The following is a 22,574-nucleotide window of genomic DNA, read 5'->3' as shown; positions in this document are numbered from 1 at the left end:
GTAGGCCCTGTGGAAGCAGAGACACCACATCAATATGTGGAAACCCAATAACCTGGGAATGAGGCAGTTTAGAACAGTAAAATGCCATAACCAATCTTTTTGCAATGATTGATAATGACTCATCCTGTTGGAAAACAATATAAGTGAGCATTCATGCCTCTTAAAAAAAGTATTTTTACATGATGTGCCTAACCTGGATGCAAACATATTCCAGGCTTTTCACCCCATGTTGTCCAGAGGCCTCAGCAGAGCCTGGCTGTTGCTGACCATTGTAGGAGACTTCTACTTGTTAAAGGGGACTGGGATTTTCCACATGCTGAAAGCCAGGGGGTATATAGGGTTGGATCCTGAAATCCACCTATAGATATAGAAACATTTGAAAGGAGTGTTGGATTCTAGAATGAATTAACCAGTATCTGTATTAATGTCTATTGTCCCATAATAGCTAGACACCTAGGTAAGAGACCAGTACATATCTCTGCTCTGTTCACATCCTTCCCCCGCAGTATGAGCAGGTTGGGGAGGTCTTGAAGCCAGGTTGTCTGAGACTCCTGGTCCTCTATCCCTTCAGGCTGGAGAGAGGGGGCTCACACCTGCCAGTCGATGCCTGAAAAATAACAATCCTCAGAGCATTAACATGAATATCTGGACATGGAATAGTAAACACGATGGAGAAGCTAGCTTATACTAACTATATTGTACAAACATGGCTACACACAAAAAAAACTGAATACAGTGTATATGTTTAAACAGCATCAATATACAGTACCAGTCAAAAGTTTGGACACATCTCATTCAAGGGTTTTTTATTTGTACTATTTTCTACACTGTAGAATAATAGTGAAGACATCAAAACTATGAAATAACACATGGAACCATGTAGTAACCAAAAAAGTGTTCAATAAATCAAAATATATTTTATATTTGAAATTCTTCAAAGTAGCCACCCTTTGCATTGATGACAGCTTTGCAAACTCTTGGCATTCTCCCAAACAGCTTCACGAAGAATGCTTTTCCAACAGTCTTGAAGGAGTTCCCACATATGCTGAGCACTTGTTGGCTGCTTTTCCTTCACTCTGCGGTCCAACTCATCCCAAACCAACTCAACTGGGTTGAGGTCGGGTGATTGTGGAGGCCAGGTCATCTGATGCAGCACTATCACTCTCCTTGGTCAAATAGCCCTTACACAGCCTGACAGTGTCAGCAGCAAAGCACCATCACACCTCCTCTATGCATCACAGTGGGAACCACACATGCGGAGATCATCCATTCACCTACTCTGCGTCTCACAAAGACACGGCGGGTGGACCCATAAATCTCAAATTTGGACTCATAAGACCAAAGCACAGATTTACACCGGTCTAATGTCCATTGCTTGTGTTTCTTGGCCCAAGAAAGAATATTCTACTTATTGGTGTCCTTTAGTAGTGGTTTCTTTGCAGCAATTCAACCATTAAGGCTTGATTCACGCAGATAGCCCTAACCCAAATAGAGCTATCTTCTGTACACCACCCCTACCTTGTCACAACACAACTGATTGGCTCAAATGCATGAAGGAAAGAAATTCCACAAATTACAGTGCCTTGCAAAAGTATTCATCCCCCTGGTGTTTTTCCTATTTTGTTGCATTACAACCTGTAATTTAAATTAATTTACATTTGGATTTCATGTAACGGACATACACAAAATAGTCCAAATTGGTGAAGTGAAATAAAAAAAATGACTTGTTTAAAAAAATTCTAAAAAATGGAAACGTGGTGCATGCATATGTGTTCACCCCCTTTGCTACGAAGCTCCTAAATCAGATCTGGTGCAACCAATTACCTTCAGAAAAGTCACAACATTAGTTAGATTACACACAGGTGGACTTTATTTAAGTGTCACATGATCTGTCACATGATCTCAGTATATTTCCACCTGTTCTGAAAGGCCCCAGAGTCTTCAACACCACCAAGCAAGCGGCACCATGAAGACCAAGGAGCTCTCCAAACAAGTCAGGGACAAAGTTGTGGAAAAGTTCAGATCAGGGTGGGGTTATAAAAAAATATCAGAATAAACTTTGAACATCCCACAGAGTACCATTAAATCCATTATTAAAAAATGGAAAGAATATGGCACCACAACAAACCTGCCAAGAGAGGGCCGCCCACCAAAACTCATGGACCAGGCAAGGAGGACATTAATCGGGGAGGCAACAAAGAGACCAACGATAACCCTGAAGGAGCTGCAAAGCTCCACAGCGGAGATTGGAGTATCTATCCATAGGGCCACTTTAAGCCGTACACTCCACAGAGCTGGACTTTATGGAAGAGGGGCCTGAAAAAAGCCATTGTTTAAAGAAATAATTAAAAAAACACATTTGGTGTTCGCCAAAAGGCATGTGGGAGACTCCCCAAACATATGGAAGAAGGTACTCTGGTCAGATGAGACAAAAATGAGCTTTTTGGTCATCAAGGAAAGCGCTATGTCTGGCGCAAACCTCTCATCACCCCGAGAACACCATGGTGGCAGCTAATGTTGGCTAACTGTCTTGCTAGGTTCAGTTTGTTTTGTGGTGATGTCTGTCATTGTGAGATTTGTTTATTATTCTTCACATCAGCACCATTAGCTATGTATTTGACTGCAATTGCATATATCAAACTAGTTAGCAACTAGTCATAGTGTACCTTGTTTGTTTACAACTTAATGCTTGGCTAGTTATGGCTAACTTTTTAGATCAACAATATCATGAGTCAGCCTATGATTATGTCTACAGTATTGTTTTCTTCAGTGAGCATTCCTATTGCCAATGCTGTCAGCTACAACTCACAAATCTACTGAGTTTCACACTTCCTCATTGTAGTATTATGTGGTACTCCCTTATGGATAGAACTTTAAGCAGGGTACCCAGATAAGTGTACATAATATCAACTATAGGCTACTAGTTATTTAAAAAAAAATGTATTTCACCTTTATTTAACCAGGTAGGCCAGTTGAGAACAAGTTCTCATTTACAACTGCGACCTGGCCAAGATAAAGCAAAGCAGTGCGACAAAAACAACAATACAGAGTTACACATGGGATAAACAAACGTACAGTCAATAACACAAATGAAAAATCTATGTACAGTGTGTGCAAATGTAGTAAGATTAGGGAGGTAAGGCAATAAATAGGCCATAGAGGTGAAATAATTACAATCTAGCATTAACACTGGAGTGATAGATGTGCAAGTTGAGATACTGGCGTGCAAAGAAAAAATAACAATATGGGGATGAGGTAGTTGGGTGTGCTATTTACAGATGGGCTGTGTACAAGTACAGTGATCGGTAAGCTGCTCTGACAGCTGATGCTTAAAGTTAGAGAGGGGGATATGGGTCTCCAGCTTCAGTGATTTTTGCAATTCGTTCCAGTCATTGGCAGCAGAGAACTGGAAGGAAAGGCAGCCAAAGGAAGTGTTGGCTTTGGGGATGACCAGTGAAATACACCTGCTGGAGCGTGTGCTACGGGTGGGTGTTGCTATGGTGACCAGTGAGCTGAGATAAGGCGGGGCTTTACCTAGCAAAGACTTGTAGATGACCTGGAGCCAGTGGGTTTGGCAACGAATATGTAGAGAGGGCCAGCCAACGAGTGCATACAGTTCGCAGTGGTGGATACTATATGGGGCTTTGGTGACAAAACGGATAGCACTGTGATAGACTGCATCCAATTTGCTGAGTAGAGTGTTGGAGGCATTTTGTAAATGACATCGCCGAAGTCAAGGATTGGTTGGATAGTCAGTTTTACGAGGGTATGTTTGGCAGCATGAGTGAAGGAGGCTTTGTTGCGAAATTGGAAGCCGATTCTAGATTTAATTTTGAATGGGAGATGCTTAATGTGAGTCTGGAAGGAGAGTTTACAGTCTAACCAGACACCTAGGTATTTGTAATTGTCCACATATTCTAAGTCAGAACCGTCCAGAGTAGTGATGCTAGTCGGGCGTGCAAGTGCGGGCAGCGATCGGTTGAAGAGCATGCATTTAGTTTTACTTGCATTTAAGAGCAGTTGGAGGCCACGGAAGGAGAGTTGTATGGCATTGAAGCTCATCTGGAGGTTAGTTAACACAGTGTCCAAAGAAGGGCCAGAGGTATACAGAATGGTGTCGTCTGCATAGAGGTGGATCAGAGAATCACCAGCAGCAAGAGCGACATCACTGATGTATACAGAGAAAAGAGTCGGCCCAAGAATTGAACCCTGTGGCACCCCCATAAAGACTGCCAGAGGTCTGGACAACAGGCCCTCCGATTTGACACACTGAACTCTGTCTACAGAAGTAGTTGGTGAACCAGGCGAGGCAGTCATTTGAGAAACCAAGGCTGTTGAGTCTGCCGATAAGAATGTGGTGATTGACAGAGTCGAAAGCCTTGGCCAGTCGAAGAATACAGCTGCACAGAATTTCACACTTATGAATTTCATAGTTAGCCAATGCTTCCCCATGGTGTTCAAAACTAGTACAGCACTCATTTCTGACCAATGCACTATGACTACATAGCACTTTTTATTTTTTATTTGAATAAAACAGTAACATGCAAAACGCAGTAAGCATTTGATGTAGGTGTTGGAGCAGGCCTGGCCAGGTGAACACGCTGTAAGCCATGGAGGAGCTGGACACCTGGGGAATGTTGCAGAAGCTGAGCAGCTTGTACTCTGGGTGACACACCAGGCCGCTCATCAGTTCAAATGGAAACACAGTGCACAGTGTGTGATATGCAACTTCAAGACTTTGACACACTGGTTTATTTGTTGCAGTAGTGTTGATGCTCAGTTCTCACCTATGGGGTTTCTATTGTAGACACCGTGGAAGTCACCAGTGAGTGCAGGCTGCAGAACACTCCCTAGCTGGTGGGCGATTACTTTGTTGACGTCACTGAATGATATGTGTTTGATGTTCATGAGCTGGGTATAGATATTGTGCACTGTGTGAACGAGGATGGCATCAGAGGTGTGACAGCGTGAGCAGAGTTGTAGTTCTGGACAATCACCTTCAAAGGAAAACCCAAAACAGCTGTTAGTGAAAACTGGTCATCCAAAGAGTACTGATGATGATGTTGTTTCTGGCTTCAGAAATGATATTATTGTAACCGTGTCATTTCTTTGTCAACTAGCTATCTTAAGGGGAATGCACTAATTGTAAGTCGCTCTGGATAAGAATGTCTGCTAAATGACTAAAATGTAAAAATAAAATATTACTTTCTTAGTCCATAGGAAATATGTCTGTATTGTAAAACATAAATAGTAGGCCTTTATCTGCCAGATCTGTGATGTTTTCCAGGTGCTGAAGCAAGCCTCTTGCCTTTTCAGTGCCATATGGCCATGTCAGGTGGTTGAGGATGAAGGAGTTTGGGTAGGCGTCCCGGAGACACTGAGTGGCGTATGTGCCCACCCCTGACCCTGTGCCCCCTGCCACACGGTCATAGCGCTCCACCTCTCTCCTCACAATGTCCACCACCACCTCCTCATGACGTGGTCCATGGACACAGTATCTCCACGCAAAGAAATGAAAACACAGTGTGTCATATCGGCGCGTCACTTGGTTTGTTGTGTCGTGCGCATGCTCTGTTTAGTAGCCGGTTATGGCGCCGGCGATGTGTGTTTGTCCATGAGGCGGATGAGCGCGAGCTATTCTCACCGACTGAACCTGAACGAAAGCATTGATGGCGGGTGTATTCGACATCGATTTGGATCAGCCGGAGGAAAATGTCTCCGACGATGAGCTCGAGGAGGTAATTTTCTCGATTCTGTCGGGTGTTGTTGCACTAGTGTTCGATGTAATTGCTGATAGCCATGCTAGCTAGCTATAGGCCCGTCGTCTTGGTGTGTTGCCAATGCTTTAGGCCCAATTTTGACAACGCTACACGCTAGCCTTCTAACATTAGCTAGCCACAGATCAGCCAGTTAACACTCATGAGCTGTCACTTGTTCTCAGCTGTTGGGAGATAGTTGTTATACAATTAATATATTAGCATACTTTATACGAATATTGAATATTATATTTTCAAGCTTGCTAGACAGTTAATGTGCAACAAAGGCAAGCGTGCTTTGGTTGCTGTCGTGCAACAGTTTATTTTGGTACTTCTGCAGTTTGGAACAATATGGACTGGAGGTCCTTATGTGGACACATGCAAATCCCAGTTCGGACAAGATTTAATGATGGGTTATAGTGGACATGCGCCGTTATGATAGACCTATCAACTATTTGTGATAGCTAGCTAGTAAATTGGCTGTATAGGGCCATGTTTACATGGTATGAACGAACTGTATTCATGCTCTGACAGTTAGCTACCAAGAATTACAATTTTATCAGAAACATTTCGTACTCTATTGAACATCTCATGTTGGCAAGGATTTTGGGCTACACTAAAAATCACGTTACATGTTTTTTGGGTGTAAAATGTTTACCTCCATAAATATTTGTAAACATAACAAAATAAATGTACGTTTGGTGTCAATTCCAAGGCTGTCGAGATACAAAAAAAGCAGTCTACAGCTCAAGATCCTCTATCCAGGGTTCTGAAATAAATGTAACCAAAACAGATTTGAATTTAACCATCTTTCACATGATGGTATACTCTCGCATGTTGGTCTATGTTGAGTTAATGTTTTAGCTAACATTGCATTGATTTCAGTTGATGTCCTTGCGTCTAAGATTGAACACTTTTTAAAAATAATATAATCAACATTCCTGTTGAATCTAATGAGGTGCTACTGCTGTTCTATGTCTTTGCAGTGATTTCAGTTATAAAGCAGATTTATTTTTACAATGTTCTAATTTACATTTTCTGTCATAGGCTCAGATCAACGATTTCATGGACCAGTGCAGCGGCTTTGAATTGTAAGTGTTGACCCTTAGCATTATGAAGGCCTGGTAGATGAAATAATTATGTTGAGTGGTCACAGTAATTGTACCGTGCTTCGGTCAGTGTATTGTAAGTGAGCATATAGTTACATTACTTCTTTCCCCAGCAATATGGACGACTGTGAGAAGATTGAGATATCTGAGGACAACGTCAACCAAGGAAAAGAGAACATCAGGCCGGAGTGTTTTGAGCTGCTGCGGGTGCTGGGAAAGGGCGGTTATGGAAAGGTGCTGTTCCCCTGAGAGCCATTAAAATGCATCCTCTAATTCAAATGTTTATTCATTGGCTTTTATGAAGTTTTATTTAAATTCCATGTCAAACTTGTCATTATTTGGCCTGGCCCATTGTGTTGAACCGGTTCTTCCCTTCTTTTTTAGGTTTTTCAAGTTCGAAAAGTTGCTGGAGCAGCATCGGGGAAGATATTTGCCATGAAGGTTTTAAAGAAGGTACCTAAAAATAATATTCAAAGACATTTATTTACAATTAGTTCATAATTGGCAGCAGGCATATTCATCAAGTCTCTCAATTTTGTCTCGAACTTAGTAAATATGACAAATAAACATTGTTTTGTGTTGCTTCTTTGCAAATATTGTCTTTCCTTGAAGCCTGTGCTTTTGCTTGATCAGTAAAATGGACTTTAATGACAGATGCGGTCACATACCACTTCATCAAGATTTGTCCCCCAAGCTATGCTGCAAAAATTCCCTGAAAAGCCAATTGTTTAATTTTGAACAGAAATGTTCTAAGCAACACTAAATTCAATGTTAGCACATTCTTGACAGTGGTGGCTTGTCTAGAACTGATAATGACATTTATTTTATCATGTGGCTTTTGAAATGGCAGACTAGCGGTATTAGCATGACTAATGGTCATAAATGATTTGGGGCCTTGCAGGCTATGATTGTACGCAATGCTAAGGACACGGCCCACACCAAGGCAGAGAGGAACATCCTGGAGGAAGTGAAGCATCCTTTCATCGTGGATCTCATCTACGCCTTCCAGACAGGGGGAAAGCTGTACCTTATCCTGGAGTACCTCAGCGGTCAGTAAATCAGGGGTCACACAGGCAGTTACATCGAACGACCTATTCACCCAAAGATGAACAACCATCCATTCTTTCCACACTCTTCCTGTTGCTCAAGAGTTGCTGGGGAGTCCGACTGAATCTCTTTACACATTAGCAGTCCCAGTCATGCAGATGGTTTCTCTTATTCTGACACCAAAGGAGGGTTTCACAAAAAATATGATTCAAATCATCTGAATTTGTTGTTTCACACAGGACGTTGGCCTTTGCATGATTTACATGAACACTTAATGGGTCTCCTCTGCTCATTGCATCAAACCATAATGTATGTAATAGTGCCTACATCCTGTCCACCACCCCTTCCTGTCTGTGCTCCTCTAGAGTTACAGAGAAGAATGCACACTATGGTATGTGAAAGTCAGTCAGTCAGGATTCAAAATTAAATGGGTGAAAGAGTTAATTTGGTGTAGTCTCCCCACAACTATTTTGTGCAACACTACAATTATTTTTTTAATTTTTTTTTATGTCTTTCAGTTTTAATTAATGTTGTTGTACTTTTCAGGTGGAGAGCTGTTTATGCAACTGGAAAGAGAGGGGATTTTTATGGAAGACACAGCCTGGTGAGTAGAGATGACAAAAGGCAATGTAGTCGTACCAGTCTAAGTTTTCTTACATCCACTGTACTAAGACACATTTGGAATAACCTACAGTATGTTAGTTGGTGAAAGGGAAAATGCTATTTACAAAAGCAGTAAACTTAAGATTAGGTTACCAGGTGTTGGCTGTGTCTGGCACAGAAAATAATTTAGTAAAAATCAGTTGTGTGTGTGTGTACAATGTAAATGTGGTTTCTTATCTGCAGCTTTTACCTGGCAGAAATTTCCATGGCTCTGGGTCATCTGCACCAGAAAGGCATCATCTATAGAGACCTGAAGCCTGAAAACATCATGCTTAACAACCAAGGTAATGCTGGGCAAGGACGTCACAACAGATGTCCTGAGTTGCAATCATGTGCACTGCAAGTCAGACAATGTTTGATGCTACATTAGCTGTAAATGCATCCACATTTGTGCATTTATATGCACTTCATGTTAGACATTAGAGCTGGGAATTGCCACGGACCTCATGAGACGATATTATCACAATACTTAGCTGCTGATACTATATTTATTGCGATTTTCACAATTGTTTATGTATTACGATTCGATACTGCGATTTGATGTTCCAAAAATATTGCTCACTGTAAGTTTGCTGCTAAGAGACGAGGGAAAATGAGAAAGCAAGTTTTGATCAGTCATGGAAATAAGTGCTGAAAACATGTTGGCTCACTATTTAAAAAGAAGATGGAGAACAAGCTAGGATGAAAAAAGAAGTTTTGGCGCAGGTACAGCTGACTAGCGCTGCTAATGCTACCTACTGTAGCAAACAAATATAAATTGATTATTGGAGTCAAATATTGGTATAATATTGTCCAAAATGTAATTGATATGTAACTATCAATTTTTTCCCCATATCACTATTACACAACATTATTGTTATTTTTTTACTGCTGTTTAATTACTTGTTACTTTTATCTCTCATTCTTATCCATATTTTTTTAACTGCACTGTCGGTTAGGGGCTCGTAAGTAAGCATTTCACTGTAAGGTGAAATGTTGTATACCTGTTGTATTCAACGCATGTGACTAATAACATTTGATTTATTCCGCAGGAAATGTAATTTACAAAATGTTCTGCATATCCACCTCAAAGTGAAATTGGCTGTAGTGTTTCTGTATTGTGTGTTTTTCCAGGCCATGTGAAACTGACTGACTTTGGACTGTGTAAAGAGTCCATTCACGGCGGCACAGTCACCCATACTTTCTGTGGCACCATAGAGTACATGTAAGTCACACTTTGTAAAATACACACCACCTGTTGTTCATGTAAATCTGTTGAAAGCTGTGCTATTTTGTATCTATTTACTGCCTCAGTCTTTCATGAAAAGAAGTGTAAAAAAACAGTTGTTGTGTCAGGGCTCCAGAGATCCTGATGAGAAGTGGACACAACAGAGCAGTGGACTGGTGGAGTCTTGGAGCGCTTATGTACGACATGCTGACTGGAGCGGTTAGTGCCAAATTTCTTTCATAGACTTCTGTTTATAATGACGTAGTAATACAACAACTTCTGTTACAATCAATCGGTGTTGACTAGGGGTGTTGCAGTGACCGTATTACTGCCACAATGGCGGTCCCGAGTCATGAAGGCAGTCAAATTCTATGTGACCGTTTAGTCACGGTAATTAGGCTTCTCCAAGCTCTGACGCTGCTGATGGTCATTAGTAGCCTACCAAACTTGCTCTCTGCCTGGTACTCAGCACTCTATTGTCCCTCTAATCACTCTGATTGCGTGAGGAAACAGAGTGATGGCCTCTATCAAAAAGAGCTTTCTATAGACTAGGCCTACTATATTTATTTCTCAACTTTCCTAATATTAAGCACATTGTTTATCTTTACCACAGGAGTATAGCCTACCTGGCTATTTAAGTGCATAGATGACATGTATTTTTTCCTGCTGCCAAAGTTCTGAGACAGGTGCATGATAATGGTCCATTCTAAATCAAAACAAATGTCACATATACTATTTAGAATATGTAAAGGCAAGATGAAATCAGAATAGTCTGATGGGTGATAATATTAGCATGTCACTTGTGAATTATATATTTTTTTGCAACTTTTTGTAATCATATTTGCATACCTCATGTAGCCTACCCGAAAGGCCTATATGTTTTGATAAGGTGTGTATCACAACTGAAGTGGCCAAATAACTTATTAAAATGAAGCACATTAATCTGCTTAACAAGGTGTTTAGAGCCTAACTGGCATACATAAGCAGCACGTGAGTTTCAAGTTTGGGGAAGATCATTTTCACCATATAAATGCTCCTTTTTAATAAAAACATTACATGTATTATCGCATTTGCGGTCACTTTTTGATAATGGTGTTTTCCCGCTAAAGGAACATTCGCGCTTATAGCCTACTGCCATGTGCGCATTGCTGCGCTTATAATGTGAAGAAATAGCCTTATAGATTATCAACATTTTAAGCTGAACATTCTGTTGGTCATTCACATTGTGAATTATTTTTATTTTTTTTATGCTAGTGGTTGTATAAATTTGGGATCTATCCCATCCCACAACTGTCCCAGACTATGTTCGGAATATTTCTTTCTCACACAGAAGGTCAAGTTGACCAATAGCGTAGGTACATTTTTGTGCTATGGGGGATAGTAGATTGATATAGGCTAGTGCTTTTGCTGTTTGTTAGGCCTACTCATCTTGTTAGCAGACAAGGTAAATGTGGAAAGTTATTCCATTATCTTCAATATACACCTCTGAATTGGATAAGGACGCGTGCAGTTGCATCCCTGGTGTCTGTCTTCACTTGTAGCCTGTGAGAAAGACGTGATTGAGAGGCGCTTCGGATTGCGCAGCACTAAGGTAGAAGGGAACAAGGCAGCACTCCGGGCCGCAAAAGGCATGGAATTTTTGGGGGTGCATTACAGCCACAAAGGGGATGCCGCCGTGAAATTCGAGTCATTATCAAGTGCTTGTCAAACTGTGAATGAGAGACTATTGGAGTTTGTACAGCCTGCGCAAAAAAACTAAGTTGAGCTTATGCCTTTCAAGTTACTTAAAAAAAAATCTGCATTACTAGTCTCATCATGCAGCCTTATAATATATTAAAAATCAAAACATATAGCCCAATGTTTGTATAACAACTAAAGTTACATTAATAACTCTAAATAACTCTAACTCTAAATTAAGCATACCTATTTATTAAGCAGTACCTATTTATTTGTTAATAACCTCTCTGGGATATGTGGGACGCTAGTGTCCCACCTCGCCAACAGCCAGTGAAATTGCTGGCCGCCAAATTCAAACAACAGAAATCTCATAATTACAATTCCTCAAACATACAAGTATTATACACCATTTTAAAGATGAGCTTCTTGTTAATCCAGCCACAGTGTCTGATTTCAAAAAGGCTTTATGTCAAAAGCACACCATGCGATTATGTTAGGTCAGCGCCTAGCCACAGAAAACCATACAGCCATTTTCCAACCAAGGAGAGGTGTCAGAAATAGCGTTAAAATTAATCACTTACCTTCTCCATGTTAGACAATAAATGTTTGTTTTGTTCGATAAAGTTAATCTTTATGTCCAAATACCTCCTTTTTGTTCGAGTTTAGTCCAGTAAACCAAATGCACAAGGTGCGCTCACAAAGTCCAGACGAAAAGTCAAAACAGTTCCATTATAGTAAGTAGAAACATGTCAAACGATGTATATAATCAATCTTTAGGATGTATTTCTCATAAATCTTCAATAATATTCCAACCGGACAATTCCTTTGTCTTTGGAAAGGAAAGGAAAGGGAACGGGGCGCGCACTCACGGCCGCGCACGATAAACAACTCAAGGCTTTCAGCCAGACCCCTGGTTCAAACAGCTCTTATTCGCTCCCCTTTCACAGTAGAAGCCTGAAATGTTCTAAAGACTGTTGACGTCTAGTGGAAGCCTTAGGAAGTGCAATCTGACCCCATAGACACAGTATATTGGATAGGCAATTGCTTAAAAAAACTACAAACCTCAGATTTCCCACTTCCTTGTTGGATGTTTCACAGGTTTTTGCCTGCCATATGAGTTCTGTTATACTCATAGACACTTTTTTTAACAGTTTTGGAAACTTTAGAGTGTTTTCTATCCAAATCCACTAATTATATGCATATTCTAGCTTCTGGGCCTGAGTAGCAGGCAGTTTACTCTGGGCACCTTATTCATCCAAGCTACTCAATACTGCCCCCCGTTCCCAAAGAAGTTAACCGCTCAACACAGAATAGCTGCGTGTGCAAATCTTTTGGATAAAATATTTAGATTTTATACAGCTTTGTTCATACTATAAAATAATGCCACAGAATTGTAAGCAAATCTTGTTTACTGAATGAACTAGTGTAGCCCATAGCCACATCAGGACCTAACATCAAATTTTATTAGTCACATGCGCTGAAAACGGGTGTAGACCTTACAGTGAAATGCTTACTTACGAGCCCCTAACCAACAATGCAGTAAAAAAAAGATATAAGAAAAGTAACAAGTAATTAAAGAGCAGCAGTAAAATAACAATAGCGAGACTATATTCAGGGGTGTACGGTACGAGTCAATGTGCAGGGCCACCGGTTAGTTGAGATAATATGTACAGTGGCATTTTTCCTATTTTGTTGCCTTACAACCTGGAATTAAAATAGATTTTTTGGGTGGGGGTTTGTATCATTTGATTTACACAACTTGCCTACCACTTTGAAGATGCAAAATAATTTTTTGATTGTGAAACAAACAAGAAATTAGGCAAAGAAACTGAACTTGAGCATGCATAACTATTCACCCCCCCCCCCAAAGTCAATACTTTGTAGAGCCACCTTTGCAGCAATTACAGCTGCAAGTCTCCTGGGGTATGTCTCTATAAGCTTGGCACATCTAGCCACTGGGATTTTTGCCCATTCTTCAAGGCAAAACTGCTCCAGCTCCTTCAATTTGGATCGGTTCCGCTGGTGTACAGCAATGTTTAAGTCATAACACAGATTCTCAATTGGATTGAGGTCTGAGCTTTGACTAGGCCATTCCATGACATTTAAATGTTTCCCCTTAAACCACTCGAGTGTTGCTTTAGCAGTATGCTTAGGGTCATTGTCCTGCTGGAAGGTGAACCTCGTCCCAGTCTCAAATCTCTGGAAGACTGAAACAGGTTTCCCTAAAGAATTTCCCTGTATTTAGTGCCATCCTTCATTCCTTCAATTCTGACCAGTTTCCCAGTACCTGCTGATGAATAACATCCCCACAGCATGATGCTGCCACAATAATGTTCTCGGGGTGATGAGAGGTGTTGGGTTTGCACCAGGCATAGCGTTTTCTTTGATGGCCAAAAAGCTCAATTTTAGTCTCATCTGACCAGAGTACCTTCTTTCATATGTTTGGGGAGACTCCCACAAGCAAACGTGTTTGCTTATTTTTTTTCATTAAGCAATGGCTTTTTTCTGGCTAAACTTTTCCGTAAAGCCCAGCTCAGTGGAGTGTATGGCTTAAAGTGGTCCTATGGACAGATACTCCAATCTCCGCTGTGGAGCTTTGCAGCTCCTTCATGGTTATCTTTGGTCTCTTTGTTGCCTCTCTGATTAATGCCCTCCTTGCCTGGTCTGTGAGTTTTGGTGGGCGGTCCTCTCTTGGCAGGTTTGTTGTGCCGTATTCTTTCCATTTTAATAATGGATTTAATGGCGCTCCGTGGGATGTTCAAAGTTTCGGATATTTTTATATAACCCAACCCTGATCTGTACTTCTCCACAATATTGTCCCTGACCTGTTTGGAGAGCTCCTTGGTCTTCATGGTGCCGCTTGCTTGGTGGTGCCCCTTGCTTGGTGGTGTTGAAGACTGGGGCCTTTCAGAACGGGTGTGTATGTACTGAGAATATGTGATGGATCATGTGACACTTAGATTGCACACAAGTGGACTTTATTTAACTAATTGTGTGACTTCTGAAGGTAATTGGTTGCTCCAGATCTTATTTAGGGGCTTCATAGCAAAGGGGGTGAATACATATCGCATCTCTGCATGTCTGTCAGACATATCAGTGTGGATGACGGCTCACCAGCTCAAGCTGAACCTCGGCAAGACGGAGCTGCTCTTCCTCCCGGGGAAGGACTGCCCGTTCCATGATCTCGCCATCACGGTTGACAACTCCCTTGTGTCCTCCTCCCAGAGTGCTAAGAACCTTGGCGTGATCCTGGACAACACCCTGTCGTTTTCCACTAACATCAAGGCGGTGACCCGATCCTGTAGGTTCATGCTCTACAACATTCGCAGAGTACGACCCTGCCTCACACAGGAAGCGGCGCAGGTCCTAATCCAGGCACTTGTCATCTCCCGTCTGGATTACTGCAACTCGCTGTTGGCTGGGCTCCCTGCCTGTGCCATTAAACCCCTACAACTCATCCAGAACGCCGCAGCCCGTCTGGTGTTCAACCTTCCCAAGTTCTCTCACGTCACCCCGCTCCTCCGCTCTCTCCCCTGGCTTCCAGTTGAAGCTCGCATCCGCTACAAGACCATGGTGATTGCCTACGGAGCTGTGAAGGGAACGGCACCTCCATACCTTCAGGCTCTGATCAGGCCCTACACCCAAACAAGGTCACTGCGTTCATCCACCTCTTGCCTGCTGGCCCCCCTACCTCTGAGGAAGCACAGTTCCCGCTCAGCCCAGTCAAAACTGTTCGCTGCTCTGGCACCCCAATGGTGGAACAAGCTCCCTCACGACGCCAGGACAGCGGAGTCAATCACCACCTTCCGGAGACACCTGAAACCCCACCTCTTTAAGGAATATCTAGGATAGGATAAAGTAATCCTTCTAACCCCACCCCCCCCCCTTAAAAGATTTAGATGCACTATTGTAAAGTGGTTGTTCCACTGGACATCATAAGGTGAATTCACCAATTTGTAAGTCGCTCTGGATAAGAGCGTCTGCTAAATGACTTAAATGTAAACATATGCACGCATCACTTTAGCTTTTTTTTTGTTGCATTCTTTGAAAAAGTTCTTTTTTTCAATTCACTTCACCAATTTGGACTATTTTGTGTATGTCCATTACATAAAGTCCAAATAAAAATCAGTTTAAATTACAGGTTGTAATGCAACAAAATAGGAAAAATGCCAAGGGGGATGAATACTTTTTCAAGGCACTGTAGGTAGAGTTATTTACATTTACATTTACATTTTAGTCATTTAGCAGACGCTCTTATCCAGAGCGACTTAAAGTGACTATCCATAGATAACAACAGAGAGTAGCGGTTGCGTAAAAGGGAGTGGGGGGGTGCAATGCAAATCGTCTGGGTAGCCATTTGATTAGATGTTGAGGAGTCTTATGGCTTGGGGGTAGAAGCTGTTTAAAAGCCTCTTGGATCTTTGTTACCGCCGTGCGGTAGAAGAGGAAACAGTCTATGACGAGGGTGGCTGGAGTCTTTGACAATTTCTAGGGCCTTCCTCTGACCGCCTGATATAGAGGTCCTGGATGGCAGGAAGCCAGTGATGTACTGGGCCCCAGTGATGTACTGGGCCCCAGTGATGTACTGGGCCCCAGTGATGTACTGGGCCCCAGTCAGGATGCTCTTGATGGTGCAGCTGTAGAATCTTTTTGAGGATCTGAAGACCCATGCCAAATCTTTCACGACTGTCTTGGTGTGCTTGGACCATGTTTGTTGGTGATGTGGACACCAAGGAACTTGAAGCTCTCAACCTGCTCCACTACAGCCCAGTCGATGAGAATGGGGGTGTGCTCGGTCCTCCTTTTCCTGTAGTCCACAATCATCTCCTTTGTCTTGATCAAATTTCAAATCAAATTTATTTTTATATAGCCCTTCGTACATCAGCTGATATTCTCAAAGTGCTGTACAGAAACCCAGCCTAAAACCCCAAACAGCAAGCAAAGCATGTGAAAGAAGCACGGTGGCTAGGAAAAACTCCCTAGAAAGGCCAAAAACCTAGGAAGAAACCTAGAGAGGAACCAGGCTATGAGGGGTGGCCAGTCCTCTTCTGGCTGTGCAGGGTGGATATTATAACAGAACATGGTCAAAATGTTAAAATGTTCATAAATGACCAGCATGGTCAAATAATAATAATCATAGTAGTTGTCGAGGGTGCAACAAGCACGTCCGGTGAACAGGTCAGGGTTCCATAGCCGCAGGCAGAACAGTTGAAACTGGAGCAGCAGCACGGCCAGGTGGACTGGGGACAGCAAGGAGTCATCATACCAGGTAGTCCTGAGGCATGGTCCTAGGGCTCAGGTCCTCCGAGAGAAAGACAGAAAGAGAGAAAGAGAGAATTAGAGAGAGCATATTTAAATACACACAGGACACCGGATAAGACAAGAGAAATACTCCAGATGTAACAGACTGACCCTAGCCCCCGACACAACTACTGCAGCATAAATACTGGAGGCTGAGACAGGAGGGATCAGAAGACACTGTGGCCCCATCCGATGATACCCCGGACAGGGCCAAACAGGCAGGATATAACCCCACCCACTTTGCCAAAGCACAGCCCCCACACCACTAGAGGGATGTCTCCAACCACCAACTTACCGTCCTAAGACAAGGCCGAGTATAGCCCACAACGATCTCCGCCATGGCACAACCCAAGGGGGGGGCGCCAACCCAGACAGGAAGACCACGTCAGTGACTCAACCCACTCAAGTGACGCACCCCTCCCATGGACGGCATGGAAGAACACCAGTAGGCCAGTGACTCAGCCTCTGTAAAAGGGTTAGAGGCAGAGAATCCCAGTGGAAAGAGGGGAACCGGCAAGGCAGAGACAGCAAGGGCGGTTCGTTGCTCCAGCCTTTCCGTTCACCTTCACACTCCTGGGCCAGACTATACTTAATCATAGGACCTACTGAAGAGATAAGTCTTCAGTAAAGACTTAAAGGTTGAGACTGAGTCTGCGTCTCTCACATTGGTAGGCAGACCATTCCATAAAAATGGAGCTCTATAGGAGAAAGCCCTACCTCCAGCCGTTTGCTTAGAAATTCTAGGGACAATTAGGAGGCCTGCGTCTTGTGACCGTAGCGTACGTGTCACGTTGAGGGAGAGGTTGTTGTCCTGGCAGCACACAGCCAGGTGTCTGACCACCTCCCTATAGGCTGTCTCGTCATTGTGGGTGATCAGGCCTACCTCTGTGTCATCGGCAAACTTAATGATGAGGTTGGAGCCGTGCCTGCCGTGTAGTCATGAGTGAACAGGGAGTACAGGAGGGGACTGAGCACGCACCCCTGAGGGGCCCTTGTGTTGAGGATCAGCATGGCGGATGTGTTGTTACCTACCCTTACCACCTAGGGGCGGCCCGTCAGGAAGTCTAGGATCCAGTTGCAGAGGGAGATGTTTAGTCCCAGGGTCCTTGGCTTATTGATGAGCTTTGAGGGCACTATGGTGTTGAACGCTGAGCTGTAGTCAATGAATAGCTTTCTCACATAGGTGAAAGGACAGTGTGAAGTGCAATAACGATTGCATCATCTGTGGATCTGTTGGGGCAGTATCCAATTTGGAGTGGGTCTAGGGTTTCTGGGGTGATGATGTTGATGTGAGCCATGACCAGCCTTTCACAGCACTTCATGGCTACAGACGTGAGTGCTACGGGTTGGTTATCATTTAGGCAAGTTATCTTAGGGTTCTTGGGCATAGGGACTACAGTGGTCTGCTTAAAATATGTTGGTATTACAGACTTGGACAGGGGGAAGTTGAAAATGTCAGTGAAGACACTTGCCAGTTGGTTAGCACATGCTCGAAGTACACGTCCTGGTAATCCGTCTGGCCCTGCGGCCTTGTGAATGTTGACCTGTTTAAAGGTCTTACTCACATAGTCAGTCTTCCTGAACAGCTGGTGCTCTCATGCATGTTTCAGTGCTATTTGCCTCGAAGCAAGCAAAGAAGTAGTTTAGCTGGTCTGGTAGGCTCGTGTCACTAGGAAGCTCTCGGCTGTGCTTCCCTTTGTAGTCTAATGGTTGGCAAGCCCTGCCACATCCGACGAGCGTCAGAGCCGGTGTAATACGATTCGATCTTAGTCCTGTATTGACGCTTTGCCTGTTTGTTTGTTCGTTGGAGGGCATAGAAGGATTTTTTTTCTAAGTTTCTGAGTTAGAGTCCCGCTCCTTGAAAGCGGGCCTGTTCACGGGAAAGCAGTATGTCATTCACGTTGGACTCATTAAAGGAAAAAAGCATTGTGCCAGTCTGTGGTGAGTAATCGCAGTTCTGATGTCCAGAAGTTTTTTTCTGTCATAAGAGACGGTAGCAGCAACATTGTGTACAAAATAAGTTTAAACAAGGCAAAGAAACTATCAAAAAAACACAATTGGTTTGGAATACGTTAAATGTCATCCTTGTTCTCCGGCGCCATCTTGTCAACGTAAGGACAACTCAGAGTATACTATTCTTTTCTGAAATATATATTTTCTTCATGTCATGCTTCTTTAGACCTGTCTAAAATAAATGTTTTTTTTTTTTTGTGAAGGTATTACATAGATTCATTAGACTTTAAAATGTAGATGTTCCAATGGTCTGCATCAGTGGCTTGTGTGGAAGCCAGGAGATGCTAAATGTGTTCATGTTAATTAATGGTTAATTACTGTCATACCAACAGTTATTTGCTTGACAATCACCGGCTGACGACATTTCGTGACTGCCACAGCCCTAGTGTTGACCCAAGGTTATTTTATTTTTCAAATGTAGCCACCCTTCACTGGTGAAAACAGGAAGAAGACCATTGACAAAATCTTAAAATGCAAGCTGAACCTCCCACCCTACCTCACACAAGAAGCCAGAGATCTCCTGAAAAGGGTGACTATTTGTTTAACATATTTGACCTTTTTTATTTACATTTTGGTTATCGCATATGTATTTATACTTGTTCTTGTTTTTCAGCTTCTGAAGAGAAATGCCTCGTCAAGACTTGGAGCAGGGGCTGGAGATGCTACAGAGGTGCAGGTGAGAACAAGAGAAGGAGTGGAACATTTTTGGCTGGATTGACTTGATGCTGCCAAGACAAATATAACCTCAACCTTGAGTTCGAGGTTCTACCCCATTCTGGCAAGCAACACTTTGGCCTAAGCCTCTGATCACAATACAACAAAAGATGACCCTAAATAGAAGTGTTCAAAAGTGAGAGGGGACAGGGAAGTATTGAAATTAAAATGCTATTGTTGTAATATTTTGTTTTCTAATCTTCCCTTAGGCTCATCCCTTCTTCCGACACATTAACTGGGAAGAGCTCCTGGCCAGGAAAGTGGAGGCTCCATTCAAACCTTTCCTGGTAAGCAGAAGAAGAGCTTCCATTTGTTTTAGACAACCTTTCTAGCTCTCAAAGGCGTTAGACTCTGTAACATAACTGATCTCTTGTATCCATAGCAATCTGCTGAAGATGTGAGCCAGTTTGACTCCAAGTTCACCAGCCAGACACCAGTAGACAGCCCAGACGACTCTACACTTAGTGAAAGCGCCAACCAAGCCTTTCTGGTAAGACTGCTACATATCTTGTTAGAGATTACATGTTTTTATTTTTTACAGCTATTTATTTTGTAACATACACATTACACTTTTTTTTTACATAGCAAGAATAAAGTAATTTGATATACATTACATCTAGATAGTACTTAAACATCATGTTTTCAGTCATAACTATTATAGAACATGAGCTTTTAAACCCACCTCTCAGCTATTCTCAGTCCATCCCACCTATCTCCATAAACCGCCCTCTTATGATTTCCATATGCCATATATTTTTCAGCTGTGCTGTGATGTTTCACATAAATTCGGAACCTGTTTAATCGCGTAGTACATGTGTTTGTGTTAATTTTGCTCATAAGACAAAATCATGATTTGACAGAATTCACCTTAATTTCTCCTTATACCTTGGTAGGCAGTGCTGGTGACAGTAACCCCTCTGTCATTGCTCCTGCAGGGCTTTACGTATGTTGCTCCATCAGTACTGGAAAATGTAAAGGAAAAGTTCTCATTCGAGCCAAAAATCCGCTCACCCCGACGGTTTTTGGGGAGCCCAAGAACACCAGTCAGGTATTCTGTCATTTCAGCCTCTTCGGCTGTTCCTACATATCTTGTACAACATTGAGTATTCCACATCACCACATAGTCAGGGTATGTCCCCTATTCCTACATATCTTGTACAACATTGAGTATGCCACATCACCACATAGTCAGGGTATGTCCCCTATTCCTTTTCAGCCCTCTCAAGTTCTCTGCCGGTGACGTGTGGCCCCGGGGCCCATTGATGCCCGGCGGATCCTCTCTATGTCTCCAGTCGCCACAGGAGCAGGTCATGTATGTGTCAACCCCAGAACAGATGGATGTGCAGGCCAGCTCTGAGGCCTCAGCCCCCCTGCCCATCCGCCAGCCTACGGGGGCCAACCTGTCCCAGTTCAAACAACAGGCCTACCCCGTCATGGCCAAGAGGCCCGAGCATTTACGCATGAACCTATGACCAGCAGCTCATCTTAGAGGATTTTTTTTCTTTGTTGATAATTATTCTTTATTTTTTAAGATAAGGACACTAGAGACAATGAAACTCTAAATTTCACTTCTACACACACACCATCACTACCTGAAGTCTCCCCAAGGCTGTAACCTCCAGTGTGCTGCAGCTGAGCTCGGCAGACTAGGCCACTCCCTCAGGTCCCCTTGACCTCTGCAGCCTGACCCCTAACAGGACTGGACCAGCGGGACGGGGCATCACTATGGATATTTAACTTTCTTTTATTACTCCATCCTACCACAAAAAAAGGAATGAGATAAAACGTATCAAATGTGACCCGTCACAATTCACACTAACGTGCAGTATATATAACATCATCCAAAGTCCTTCATGTTAGATGATTGACTGCTGATGAGGAATGAATTGCTTCCACTGAACACTTGGGAGATTTGACAGTATTTCTTGAAGGTTGCTTCCTGGCTCAGGATGAAATCATAAAAATGATTGTTAATTGAAAACATATATGATTGGGAGGGGTATCAATAAGTTGAGGTTCTGAACATAGCTTTATGTCTTAAGTATTTTACAAAAGGGATGCATCTACTGTGCTATATCAATGATGGATCAATTCATGAGGGCCTCAATAAAAATACATGTTTACTTTTTACATTTTGAATTACTAACTGAATGTGGACTTTTGGTTATTACATTTGTATTCTTGTACTGATAGAGAAGAGAATGTTGTTGGGTAAGAACTAAATGAGTACATGCATATCCTCTATAATATTAAACAATATGCACCACACTAAAATGAATAACTCTATCATAGTGTATTTTTAATTGTTGGGAAGGTACCATTTGCTTAGTGGGACTAGAATTACTGTGACAAAGTCCAAGGACTATGACCTACACTACCGGTCAAAAGTTTTAGGACCTACTCATTCAAGGGTTATTCTTTTATTTTTACTATTTTCTACTTTGCAGAATAATAGTGAAGACATCAAAACTATGAAATAACACATATGGAATCATGTAGTAACCAAGAAAGTGTTAAACAAATCCAACTATTTCAGATTCTTCAAAGTAGCTGCCCTTTCCCTTGATAGCTTTGCACATTCTTGGCATTCTCTTAACCAGCTTCACCTGGAATGCTTTTCCAACAGTCTTGAAGGAATTCCCACATGCTGAGCACTTGGCTGCTTTTCCTTCACTCTGCGGTCCGACGCATCCCAAACCATCTCAATTATGTTGAGGTCGGGTCATTGTGGAGGCCAGGTCATCTGAGGAAGCACACCATCACTCTCCTTGGTAAAATAGCCTTACGCAGCCTGGAGGTGTGTTGGGTCATTGTCCTGTTGAAAAACAAATGGTAGTCCCACTAAGCCCAAACCAGATGGGATGGCGTAATGACTGCTCTGGTAGCCATGCTGGTTGAGTGTGCCTTGAATTCTAAATAAATCATCGACAGTGTCACCAACAAAGCACCCCCACACTATAACACCTCCATGCTTTACGGTGGGAAATACACATGCGGAGGTCATCCATTCACCCACACCTTGTCTCACAAAGACACGGCGGTTGGAACCAAAAATCTCAAGTTTGGACTCCAGACTAAAGGACAAAT

The 22,574-nt window shown here is 42.6% G+C and overlaps 1 protein-coding gene across 1 annotated transcript; it reads left to right on the top strand.

The window, feature by feature from the left end:
- The first annotated feature begins 5,528 nt into the window (after positions 1 to 5,528).
- LOC106613000 (ribosomal protein S6 kinase beta-1) lies at positions 5,529 to 21,617 on the top strand. Its single transcript, XM_014214794.2, has 15 exons — positions 5,529 to 5,738; positions 6,804 to 6,847; positions 6,979 to 7,099; positions 7,250 to 7,318; positions 7,767 to 7,914; positions 8,459 to 8,516; positions 8,759 to 8,859; positions 9,689 to 9,779; positions 9,911 to 10,001; positions 19,195 to 19,302; positions 19,387 to 19,449; positions 19,697 to 19,774; positions 19,870 to 19,977; positions 20,423 to 20,535; positions 20,704 to 21,617. The coding sequence occupies exons 1-15, from the start codon at positions 5,670 to 5,672 to the stop codon at positions 20,957 to 20,959; spliced, it is 1,518 nt and encodes a 505-aa protein (XP_014070269.1). The 5' UTR covers positions 5,529 to 5,669; the 3' UTR covers positions 20,960 to 21,617.
- Positions 21,618 to 22,574: the final 957 nt, after the last annotated feature.

This window comes from Salmo salar, chromosome ssa09 (assembly GCF_905237065.1).
Source record: "Salmo salar chromosome ssa09, Ssal_v3.1, whole genome shotgun sequence".
NCBI classification, from domain to species: Eukaryota; Metazoa; Chordata; class Actinopteri; order Salmoniformes; family Salmonidae; genus Salmo; species Salmo salar.
Note: the sequence above shows the minus strand (reverse complement) of the source record. Positions and strands in the feature narration are given on the sequence as shown.